The sequence below is a fragment of the Sebastes fasciatus genome, chromosome 21, assembly GCF_043250625.1.
Source record: "Sebastes fasciatus isolate fSebFas1 chromosome 21, fSebFas1.pri, whole genome shotgun sequence".
Classification (NCBI taxonomy): domain Eukaryota; kingdom Metazoa; phylum Chordata; class Actinopteri; order Perciformes; family Sebastidae; genus Sebastes; species Sebastes fasciatus.
Genome location: NC_133815.1, coordinates 13664099 through 13676468, shown reverse-complemented (window position 1 = coordinate 13676468; position 12370 = coordinate 13664099). Strand labels below are relative to the sequence as shown.

The 12370-nt window shown below is 41.8% G+C and overlaps 1 protein-coding gene across 3 annotated transcripts in view; it reads right to left on the bottom strand.

Annotated features, from left to right (window-relative positions):
• sema5a (sema domain, seven thrombospondin repeats (type 1 and type 1-like), transmembrane domain (TM) and short cytoplasmic domain, (semaphorin) 5A) overlaps positions 1-12370 on the bottom strand; it is a 136684-nt gene that overhangs the window by 65655 nt on the left and 58659 nt on the right. For all 3 annotated transcript variants that reach the window (XR_012592250.1, XM_074622604.1, XM_074622603.1), the window contains exons 5-7: positions 9853-9915; positions 6071-6169; positions 600-813 (exon numbers count right to left, since the gene is read on the bottom strand). Coding sequence is in view for 2 of the 3 variants with exons in the window: in XM_074622604.1 (XP_074478705.1) it covers positions 600-813; positions 6071-6169; positions 9853-9915 (376 nt within the window). In the remaining variant the exon portion in view is untranslated. The remainder of the gene's footprint in view (positions 1-599; positions 814-6070; positions 6170-9852; positions 9916-12370) is intronic.

Sequence of the window (12370 nt, the reverse complement as noted above, 5' to 3'; positions counted from 1 at the left end):
TATATTTGGTTGATGAAAGTATAATAAATTTACTTGAATGTTTTCTTTTTTTTGTTTTAAATTATATATATATTTTTTTAGCCCAAACAAGGTTTCCCAACCGACCCAGGGAGTCAGAATTTTGGGGAAATGCACCCCTTGTACATTTAACAAAATTGTGCATTTCATGTTTGGGTTTCACTCTAAAAAACTTGATCAATGTATAACAGACACCTGAATTAGACTGGTTTAACTCTTATCTGTTCAGGGATCAAATTATTTTCATTACAGTTCAAGCAGTCTGTGAGTAATGGAAGGTTATTTGGTATTGACTCCACTCTCCCCTACAACCCATCGACCAAGAGAGACAGATTCCTACTCTCATGTTAGAGGAGCATCTCCCAAGCTTAAGTATCCTTGAGCAAAAAACACTGAATCTCCACAAGCTGCAGTGCTGATGTTCAATAGCTGTGACGGGGGAAAGAAAAAATAAATTTTCTCCTTCATTGGGTTTCTTTCTATATAAAATGCCCATCTTTTTTTAACGTGTTTTACACACATTTACAGTAACATCTGTATCTACACCTGGACCCAAAACTTCGGCAACCCCCCTACTTTACCGTTCAGCCACTTGGAGTTGTACTGGGCAGTGCGCAGCGGTGGCAGGCCGCCCAGGCTGCGGTAGATGGCGGGGTCTCGCCCAGAGAAGTCCATGGCCGTGGCGGCGTAAAGCTCCCCGCTGGATGTGATGAGGGCGGTGGAGTTGTGCAGGGGGTTGTATGGACACCGAGCCATCCCGCTGATCTGATCGTGGATCTCTGTCAAATTTGTCAGCTGCAACACAGACAAAGAAGAGGATGAGGGAAAAATAGGCATTGACAGTACGCAGGTGTTGCCTAGATACTACTAGGAGAAAATCAATTTGATTGTATCTAACAGGAGTATCCCTTGAGTTAAGAAGCAAAAAACATTAAGACACATTTTCTCCTTATTTCTAAATAATGCATCGTTGTGAAAAAACTGGATAAAAAAATATAGGACAAAGTATCAAAGGGCAACATTAAAATGCAAACCGGAGAGGTCTGGTAATGTTTTTGTTTGTTCCTGCCAATATGCAAATGGTGCAGGCAGACCAAAAAAAAATACTCCATCTCATTATGTTTTGTTTAGTTTACATCTACTGCGAAACACACACAACGATATATATATGAGCGAAATCTTCAGGAGCGGCAAACACAATCAGAGAACGCATTTAGAATCATTAGCAGCATAAAACACATAAACAGAGCAGCTGCCTTGAGTCCAATGTTAAGCAGCCGCCTGTCAAGAAAGCAATACATTTTCTAAAACAGGCTTTTAAATGAAGATACTCTTGGTTGCTGTGTTTTCTTAGTTTGGTTGGACAAGCAGCTGTTCGTCTGGTTATAACATTATTAAACCACATCTTCGAGAAGCCTCTCAGAGTTCAAAAGAGGCTTGATGCGAGATGCAGTCTTCCCTGACGTTCTGCCTTTGAATATGAGGCCAAATCCAACTCCCCGCTTTTTAAAAATACTTTACAGCATGACCCTGGCTTAGCCCTGACACACTGTGCTGGTTCCTAGTTATAAAAAAATCAAAAAACAGGACATAGCTCAGTGACTCAGCCTTGAATACCAAAATGGGAGTAATACATTTTTTAAATCCAAGACGTAATTATATTTTATGGTGCAAAAGTAAACACAGTATACGAGGATTAGCTCATGGTTTGTGCTTCCATCCAAGTTCATCTAAGTTCTGAGGGCACGAGTTAAAAAGATTGCACTAATCTCAGGTTTTTAGAAATCCTCAAATGATGATTAAAGTTACTCTATTTGCAATTACTTTTCCATCAATCAGGGCTCCATGTTTTTGACTCCTCCGTGGTTGCGGAGGGCTCACAGCTCAATCTCTCCTCCTCACACATTTTGACTGAATAGCGGACTCCTCTACACAAGAGGCCAGACTCCATTCAGCCGAGTGTTTGGGGGGGGGTGAGAAACGGGACACTTCTTCAGCCAATTTCCCGGAGCCGGTCGATTTGGATCAAGGGTTCTGTTAACACCCGCCACCTCTGCTCCACCCAAACCACAACAAAACAGAGCAGCCCTGTCTGAGATGAAAGCCCTGTATTGACTCATTCTGTGGGTCGGAAGCTGCTTTTAGGTCAATTGGGTCATTTAGAAAAAAACAAGAGGAGGAGTGATAAACGGATAGACTGCAGTGCTTCCGTTGCATTTTGAGGAAGTGGAGTGAAAGTCGTCTCTGTAGTGCACCCGGCAGCTGTGCGAGTAGGACACTGAAGTGACTTTGAATGCCTCTAATAGAGACTTTTTAGAAGGAGACAGCTCACAGCTTAGACAGACTGCCAGTTGGGTGCTATGTGTGGTGCTACTGCTACTGAGACGCTTTTGTGGCTGTTGAGGGAATTTTTAACGATCCACTATCACAGGAAATCTAGCCACACGTTTTTTTTTTTCATCGGACCTGCTGCAACAGCATTGATATTCCACTGTGGACGGTTAGCAAATCCTGTGATCAGTTGTCACAATAAACTCTGTTTTTGTACGTATTTCCTGCATTCTGGTGATATTTCATGTACCAATTTATGATGGAAATGTCTATATTTATGTAAAGGTTAAACACAAAATATAATGGGATATAATGCAGTAAGGCTCTCAGGCATTCTGTATTGCTTTCAAATATTTATTCTCCTGTAGATCAACTTCTCTCATTTAATGTTATCAGTCAACACACACATGTAGGTAGGATTCACTCCTTCGAGTCTTTTGTTCAGGGAGGTAACCTCTTTAAATGTGCATGTGGCACCTGCTCACCTCGATGATATATTCATTCATTCTAATTAATTTATAAACCGCTGCACTTTAATAGCTCATAATGTGTTTCAGCAAGATTTATGCTCATGTTCAAAATGTTCTGCACATTCAAAAAACATATCCCACATATCTTTGTTCTCTGAGAAGACGAGAATACATTTTGAGAAAAAAGTCATAATATTATGAGAAGAAAGTCAGATCATTTCAAGATAAAATCTACCTGCCCTAGAGTCTGCTATGCATTACGTTATTGCTCTGCTGATATGGTAGTATCCCCTTCAGACCGTCTGACAGGCACAGTTTGGGACTCTCTCTGGATGATGCTCTTCATCGGACGTGGAAAACCCTTCTGATCAGGTATAAATCTCACCATTGTATGGCTTACTGACCACACACATGTTCACTTCACCAATTCCAATAAAGATCAGCTCACAGCTACTTCAGTGGGAAGCGTCCTGCAGCAGAGAGACAGCCTCAAACAGAGCAAATCTGTCTGGAAGCGAGGGGGACGCAGAGACAGCGACACAGAGATACTGGCCTCGCAATATGATAGGCCTTATATTATGACATAATTCTCTAAATCTCAGATTATTATTTTTTTTTTCTAACAGTGGCCCTAATACTCCGTCGTAATTGACAGACTAGAATTCCACCTTTGGGTGTATCTTATTCTCTTGCGGATTTACGTCTGCATTAGATTTCAGTAGTCGTTGGATATTGGTAGGTAAACAAACAAATATATTCCAAGTGATGGTGCTTATTGAAATAGTATCTCCAGTCGCAAGTTGAATAATACAGAAATCCATATGGAGTTCACCATTTAAATATTTAATGATCAATAAAGTGTGGGTGTATTCTTTTAAATTCTGCTTCAATTTTATCCTACAAACCATTTTAAGTGATGACTGCAGTTTTTTTTAAGTGGGACCCATTTTAGTATTGTCCTTATTTTGTATTATTATGGAAAGACGTTAAATGATTCATAACATAACATAATAACACACAGTAATATTTGACTTAAACTTGTGTTTGGAGACTGAGCCTTTTGCTTTCTACAATAATGGCAGAAATAAGCAAAAATAAATGTATTTAATTTATTTGACATTTGAACTGGCAAAATAAATACATCTACAAATTCTATAAATTCGGTACTCTGTGATGAAAGTTCATCGACACAATCTCCTCATCAAATATTAAGAAGGTAAAATGATTGAAATGTGCTATTGTTTTATTTAAAAGACGTCTTCTTGACTGCGATTCTCATTATCCCCATCATTATCAGTGGCAGCACGACTAAAAGTCACAGAAACGAACAGCTGTTTAATCTATAACCTCCGAGCACTTATTAAACTAATAGAATATTCTGCTCCTTCTCTGTTCATCCATCACAGTTGATAGTAAATCTGTCTGAGCGCGACTCCGTTGCTGTTGCTGCGCCCGACCAGTGTTTCACATTAACGGACGTTCAGTGGGTAAATATGACAGCCCCTGATGAAATACGGCTATAATAATGTCGTGACATTTCAACTATATGTATTTTCACAGCAGTAAACAGTCATTATGAGCCCGTGACCTTTGGGTGTAGTGCCTTTGGACCAAAACAAATGTCATCATAATAGTAAACTCCTGCAGCCTCCACCTCTGAAATCCCACAGAAAGGAGACGTCGCAGATATTTGATATGTTCTAAAAGTGTGAGCACAATAGTCTGACATTTTAAATGTTGTTCTATACTTAACTTCAGTGGGACACTTCAGTATTGATAGTTGAATTTGTAGAAGCATGAAAGAGAGGAGTTAAAACATTGCTCTGCACTAGAATTAAATATAGAAAAGAAAAGACAACATGATTTGATACAAAGAATAAAAGCGAAATAACCGCAGTGACTCATGAAGAAGGGCAAAGCAGCACATATGAGACAAGCGTATATTTAGGCCAACGCCGTGATTATCGGGAGTAATGAGCTTAAGGCAATATTTAGATTATGACGTTTAACAAGTTTGAGGAAACACGACTTCTCAAATAACCCGAGCTTAATAAGATTCATCTTATAATTAGTCTACATCCCTGACTGCACAACAGAGGAGGCGAGAACAGACACACAAGCTCGTACAGTAAACCCCGTGATATCAAGATCACGACTCCATTTCATCTTGATTAAATGCGTTGATCAACCTTGGCCTTTCCATCTGACATTGTCACTTTGATCAATAACACTTCAATTAATATTTTGCAAAGTTATCAGGCTTACCCAGCTTGAAATATCACCGTTATTGAAGGATAATAACTTATCAAGATGTGTTGCATGAATAAATGTGGCATATATTACAGAAAAAAAACCTGAGCTTCCATCCTGCACTGCAACATGAATGGGAAGCCTTGTTCGCTTGTCTGGTTGTAGGTTAACATGTTTTTTTTGTCACGTCTGTTTAGTTTTGACAGTAACTTATCACAGTGATGTGAATATAATCACTGCCAAAAACCTTTCTACAATTATCTCTGAAAATTCCTTCAAATTTTGCTAAACAGCCACCATTGTGGCCACAACTGACAATTATGGGCTAGAGGTGATGGTTTGTATAACAGTAGCACAAGTAGAGAAGAGTATTCAAGTCAGTGAAATGACATACTGTATGTTCTACAGGAATAGCCTATCTATCTATGTAGATCTAACATTAGCTACCATAAGCTACTGGTTATACCCATGGATGTATTATTAGAACTGGATATCGGACAATAAGATGGCGCCTATTCATTGCAATGATGAATGAATTGCATTTTGATGACTTCACAGATTTTTAAATCACATTTCTCGGCTCTAGAAGTTTTACAAATATAAAACCTCCATGGATCCCAAATTCATAATACAAAGAGTCACAATTGACCTTGTTTGCAGTTGTTCTGTTAACAGTTTACAGGTGTCTCTTTTATAATTGTGGTCTATGGGGAAATTGCTTTTTGGGCTGCAGGGGGATTTCTCGCTGCAATACCGAGAGCGCCCAAAGGGAAAAATTGGAAGCAAGGCTGAGCGGCGGTGCTGCAAGGTTGTGTCTAGAAGGTAAAGCACAAGTTGCAAAACTCTCATAGATGGTTAAGGTTAGGATAATTAAGGGGTTACCTTCTAGACACGACCCATATCCAGGTCTTATTATACATCCATGGTTATACCAACACACCAGCATATATTGGCAGAACCAGTGCGTGTATTGAACAGTGAAGGTGAACAGTTGTTCGTACCGTTCGGTTGGTGCAGATGGGGGTGAAGGCGTTGGTTCCACAGGTAAACAGCCTGTTCCCGTTCACCAGCAGCACCCTGATGTAGTTCTGGCACTCCTCCTGTGGAAACACAGCAGCAAACAGTTAGCAGCGGTGCCATTATCTCTCCATTGACAAGCAGCAGCATTAGGCAGAGAGACAAAATAACACTTTATGCCAATAAATGAGACAAACACCTGCAACCGCGGGAGTGCTACTCTCAAACGTGGCCAAGCTCGACAGAGTCAAATCAAGGCTAATGCGCGCACGGCTTAGCCACGTCACATCTTAATTCTACAGGGACCAGATTTGGAGCGGGATGGAGAACAGATAAATGCAGCGGGCGTGAGAGAGGACCACTCAGGATTGGTTTAGAAAATTGCCTTGGCTTTGTTGACTGGTCGAAAAAGTGAAACGAAAACGTAGTCTCATCTGCTTCATTAAGGCATGTTTCTTTTTAGGCTGCTACATTAATCAATTCAAACTACTTTTCTCAAAATGATGGCGATGTACACGTTCACCACTCTTTTCTTGGGTTTGCTCCTCCTCTGAGGTTTTGGCCTGCGTTTCAAGCAAACCACTCAGCACTTGGTTTTGAGGCGTGCGACAAATAAAGCGGGACAGACGTGGCGAATGATTGATTGAATGATTGATTGCCGCTGAACGCCATGAACTCTCAACATCGCCGCAGGGGCTTTCATGTTGGCTTTACTGGGGATTTCCATCAACAAAACAACAGCAGTCGGTATTCATGTCAGAGAGCGGCATTTGTTTTTCATCCTAGGGTGAGGTAATAAACTCATAGGGTCCCCTCCATCTGAAAGGGGGCCACGGCTGGGCGGGGACCCTCGTAGAAATTTAAAACCCTGTAAATCTGCAAGTGTCTGCGCTACTCCAGGTGCCCAGGGCGACACCACCTCCCTCTCCTCCCCCCTCTCAAGGGTCTGCTTCAGGTGTGGAGGGCACCGCAGGAGAGATGGAGGGAGGAAGGGCTTTTATTTCCCCCCATCAAGATGAAGGTTGACTCATAAAACAACTCGTTTCCTGGTGCTAAGCACAGCCTAAGTATGTGTGCTTGTGTTCATGTGTGTGCCTGTTCAAAAAGCGTAGTAAAACTTGTTATGTACGCCTATATATCTGTGCCGATTGTACAGCTCGTTGTGTACTGTATGCTTGTATGCATGGATGCAGGAGTGAAGGGGGGGCGGGTGTGAGGGGTCTGCATAATTCAATTCTCCTCTGCAGTTTGTTTCTACAGTAAATAACGCCACATTTAATATTTGCCCAGCCTAACAGTCTTGACTTGTTTACGAAAACTTCCTGACAAATGTTCCACGTCTGTACTGTAATACAGCGGCTGTTATGCTTGGCTCTCGCATTATAAAACAAAACAGAGGCGGCAATCAAGTCCCGTCAAGTCGATTTAACTCTCCTTTCTTCTCCCGGTTGAAATAAATCAAATACACAAGAGAGAAGCGGACGCGTGCATTAGTGGGAAAAAAAAAAATACAATCACTTGTAAATTCACTCAAAGCACAGGCACGGTATCTGTATAATAGCTTAAGCGATGGTATATTGCTGAGCGCTGAGCTAGGTAATAAACCATCGAAAGCCCTGTCAGCTGCCGGAGAATGAAGTCTTTTAATGCTATTCTTAGTGTACATCACAGGAGCTGATCCTCCGAAGGGAACAGTGAGCAAAACAATTTGAGTCTGGGAGACGGCGGTGACTCTCAAGGACTGAGGTAGCGTTGGTCTGTAATTCACAACAGCTATCTTCTGCCGGCCAGCCCATGCATGCATATTATGGGTCCCCTAACCACCTTTCACAGGAGGATAAATACACAGCGGTGCACACACACACAGGGATCAGGGCTGGGCAGTTCACCTACAAGTCAAGTTCAACTCTAAACCAGCTGTTTGGTAGACAGGAGTATGCCAGCTAACCACATAGAAAAACATACACTTCTGCACCAAATGAAAGTACAAAAAACAATAGGAACTCCCTTTAAGCAAGGCAAGAATCTTTTTACTTCACAACAAAGTTGATTTAGATCCTTATTGAGAACAATCAAACCCCACATACAAAGCTGGGATTCCCACTGACATTAAAGCTAAAAAGAGCTCCATGTTGCTTTCAGGCTTGTTTCATCATGACTTGAGATTTATTAGATTTTAGTGAGCTATTTGATGTGTTTCTCTGAAGCTGACTCAACGCTGCCTGTAAAAATGAAGGCAGATCTGTGATTTCTTTAATTTCCTCGAGCCGTTATGCGGTGCTGGTTTTGCTGGTGGGAAAGTTCGACATCTGGGGCGCTCCGTTCCACTGGTGGACAGCATTCATTCATGTGTTATTTTTGTAGATAACCAAAGCCACAGGAAAATGTTGAACTGTCATCGGCTGTTTTGAAGGCTGCGACTTTGCAATTTAGAAAAGTGTTCAGCACTGTTGAAGGCTTGCTTTGCAGATAGTAGTTGTATATATTATTGTTATACAAGGGGAACTTTTATACATCAATCAGTTTATTAGTTAGTAGTGTTATCAGGCGGTGGATTGCTCAATCCTCTGACTCCCTTGAACATTTTAATGTGTCCAATACCTGATTTATGACCAAAAAGTCTACCTGTAAAGCTACTGACATTCCCATCATCCTCTACTTCGCATGTTATCATGCTGATGTTAGCATTTAGATCAAAACACTGTTGTGCCTAAGTAGCCAACAGTAGGTGTGTGAATGACACAATATTGTGTCATAATGCGTAAGGCAAAATCAAGTAATAAGAACGCCGTCCTTGTTTTAGGCATGTCATTTGTACGCCATGTAGTCTGTACTGACTGCAATGTAAATGCATCCGTGTGAATATGCTACGCTCTGGGCTAGTGACATAGAATACAAAGTGAGAAAGATTGGTGGTCTGGTGAGACCGGTGTTCGAGATCAATGTTTTGTAAGCTACATTAGTGGCGTTTTTGTAGTGACAAGTTCATTGTGATGCGTTTTCTTTACTTATGTTACGTTTTTTCCATACGTATTTTACTATGTACTTATTTTAAGCCCAACCATGACATTTTCCTAAACCTAACTAAGTCGATTTGTTTCCTAAACCTAAGTGAGTGTCTTTCCCCCCTCTGCTGGTAGGCTACTGCACCTTCATACACGTGTAATATTTACACCTCAGCGAGGCAAAATGTGACACTGACACGCTATCCTCTGGTGGACGGGCGGGTCTATCACACGCTTTGCCGTGATGTCGGGTAGCATGTCTGTAAACTCTTTCCTTACTAACAGGGTGCAGAGTTTGAAATATGTCAGCCATAGGCTACTGTTAGACATAGAGGGAGCAACAAAACAAAAAGATGTTATTGAGTTGCATTATGGGAAGTGGATTTAGGCTTTTTTGTCTCACGCCTCCCCAAACTTAATGCAAAGCAAAATAGCTGAAATACCCCTTTAATGACTTTATTAAAACTAATAGACCTTTTTAAATTTGACAACATTCTACATGGCCCCCTTTGGATTTCCTATTGCAATGTTTGTTAATGCAGTAGCTGACAGGAAGTAAACTGGGACCAAAGACAGAATGGCAATGAAAAGGTCAATAGGTTCATGAACCTAACTCATAAAGTGCACCTTTTACTGAGGACAAGATTTTTATTATTACAACATCAACTCTGAAACTTGTTTCCCCCAACTTAGTGACAAGTGTCGGATAAAGCAATATAACAGTGTGACATTTGAAACGCTCAGACATCACTTAAACTCACCTCAGACTTTCCTCGGCTGAAGCACGCTCCCTTGGTAAACTCATCGCAGTGCCACTCAGCCTCCTGCGGAGAGAGAGAAAGAGAAAAGCGGCATAAGTCTCCCAATAAACCACCAAGAAGAAGCAAACATCAGAAACATTTGGCGCCATGTCACCACGAACCACTTTGAAAACCACTCAGGGAGACCAAGCAAAACAATGTCTGGCTCTCGACTCCCACCTTTTTGAAGTCAATTTGATGTCTGGTGACTTTGTCTGAGATAGCAGGGGCAATAAAGATGCCAGAGAAGACATGAAAACAGAGTCGCAAATGTCATAGAAGACCATATACAGCGTAGTGAGTTAGATACCGATTTTTCTGGGTGCTGACTATTCTTTGACTTGAGTGGGAGGAATGGATTAAAACAGAAGGGAACAATAAATGAGTTTGACATTAAGCTTCACTGTACTCTCAGTCCCACGTATAGGCACATACACACTTACAGTATTCATAAGCCATGTTAAATACAGACACAGAATCCAATTAAGGTGCATACCGAGCAGAAACCTCAAGAAACGAGTGACAAGTTTGCGCAGAGCCGAATGCCCGATTTGATTTATGTGCGAGGGAAAAGGAGGCATCTTTAAGACGTGAATCCCCCAGGAGTAGGATGTCAACGTGATTTACATGTGAGGTAGAAACAGAGGGACGCCTTTTACATTTTACTACAGGAGGGAGGGGAATAAGGAGATAAAACCTCAACTCGTCGAGGGTGAAGACACCAGCGTGCTCCAATTTCTACCGTTTAATTTCAGCATGACCTCTGGGACGGGGGGAGGTGGGGTTCTCCATTCATAAAATGAGCGTTGGCCTCAGGACAGCACCGGGCCACTAAGACACTCGCGCTTGTGACAGGCAGAATTAGCCGTCACCGCCACCAGCTCCGACTGGCAGAGAGAGGAATACTTAAAAGAAAAAAAAACTGGCTGCTGCAATAATACGCTTAACGCCAAGTCACGAAAAGTCTCTAAAAGTGAAACTATTCTTTTTTTGGCCACGGAGAGTTTCCTTCAATAATAACCTGGCTAGTGGCCAGAGGGGCAGGAATTCTCGCTCTGTGGGAATATAGTAAATATCTGTAACAGAAAAGAGAATATTAGATTTCACCTTGGTATCAGGACTGTTTTATGCCAGGACAAGAGGGGGGACGGAAACTGAGACCCCCTCAGCACTTAGGAGAGCTTCTTTCATTTCCTCTTTGAGAATACTCTGAGTTTCCTCTGTGTGTGTTTTATGACAAACCCTTTGCTTTCCGCCTCGCCGGCCTTTTGGGAGGCGCAGAGACACCCGTATGCACACACATAAATGCACACATAGGCAGTAAAAGGAGGGAGCTTAGAGAGAGGAGAGAGCTCAGGGTGTGGGGTGCTATTCAGGGAGGATAAGATATGGAGTATTAGTGTGAGCTGGCTTCTCCGTGTGTGTGTATGTGTGTGTTAGTTCACATTCCAGGCCAAAGCAGGCTATTCTGGGGCCGCGCAGCCGCCACCACAGACACAAACCACACAGATCAGCACAAGCGGCGCAGCCTGCACACACAGCACCACAGCGCGTCCCAGCTGAATTGAATGTAGACGCTGATAAGTGCTTCCACTAATCGCAGGGGGGGGAGAAAACCTGTTAATGGCCCGAAACCTTACTTCACTCATGTTCAGGGTAAAAATCAATCATAATACAATGCTAAATTACAATTTGAGATCACATGAATGCGAGCAAAGTGGTTGCTTTTATCATTACGGGGCGATTATGTGATTCATCATCGCTCAAAATAGTTCAAAGCAGATTTTCAGATACAGTGTATATTATCATTACATCTTTAAGTAACCAACTGTATGACGTATGCTGAAAAGGGTGACTTCCGTAAGCCTGTAAGTGCTGGATATGCTGGCATCATTGACCGCTAAAGCCGCCCTATCTTACTGCCCTGCCTCAAATGGACCAGAGTAAAGAACAGAATCCAGTGCCAGCGTCATTAAGAAACATTAAAAGCTCATCAACATGCTTTTGTTCAGCCACTGTGCTCCGAAGATGAATGTGTCTTGAACCGAAATATGTCTGGAATACGCTCTCGTTAAATAATAATGCTTGGCTTTATCAGAGGAAGCTGCATCACAAAGGCTGTTGTCTGCCCCTTTGTCACCTAGAAGACACCGAAAATAGAGACTTAGAAGGGAAACAAAGGAGATGAGAGAATAAGAGGGGACCCGGTTTCAATTTAGTGAGCCGAGCATGGCGGCGAATTGGCCCGAAAGGAAAATAAATATCCATCATGGCACTGTAATCATCTCTGGAGAAAGGCAACCATTGGATATTGTGGAAAAGGAAGAGATATACAGCTGTTAAAGGATAATTATGGTGTATTGCAGCTATTTATTTTCATCATTTTCATTGGGTATGATAACATTGTGGTCACTAAAGTATGGAAATGGGAAATATTTGGGAACAACTGACATCACAGGGGAAAAAAAACAAAACATGG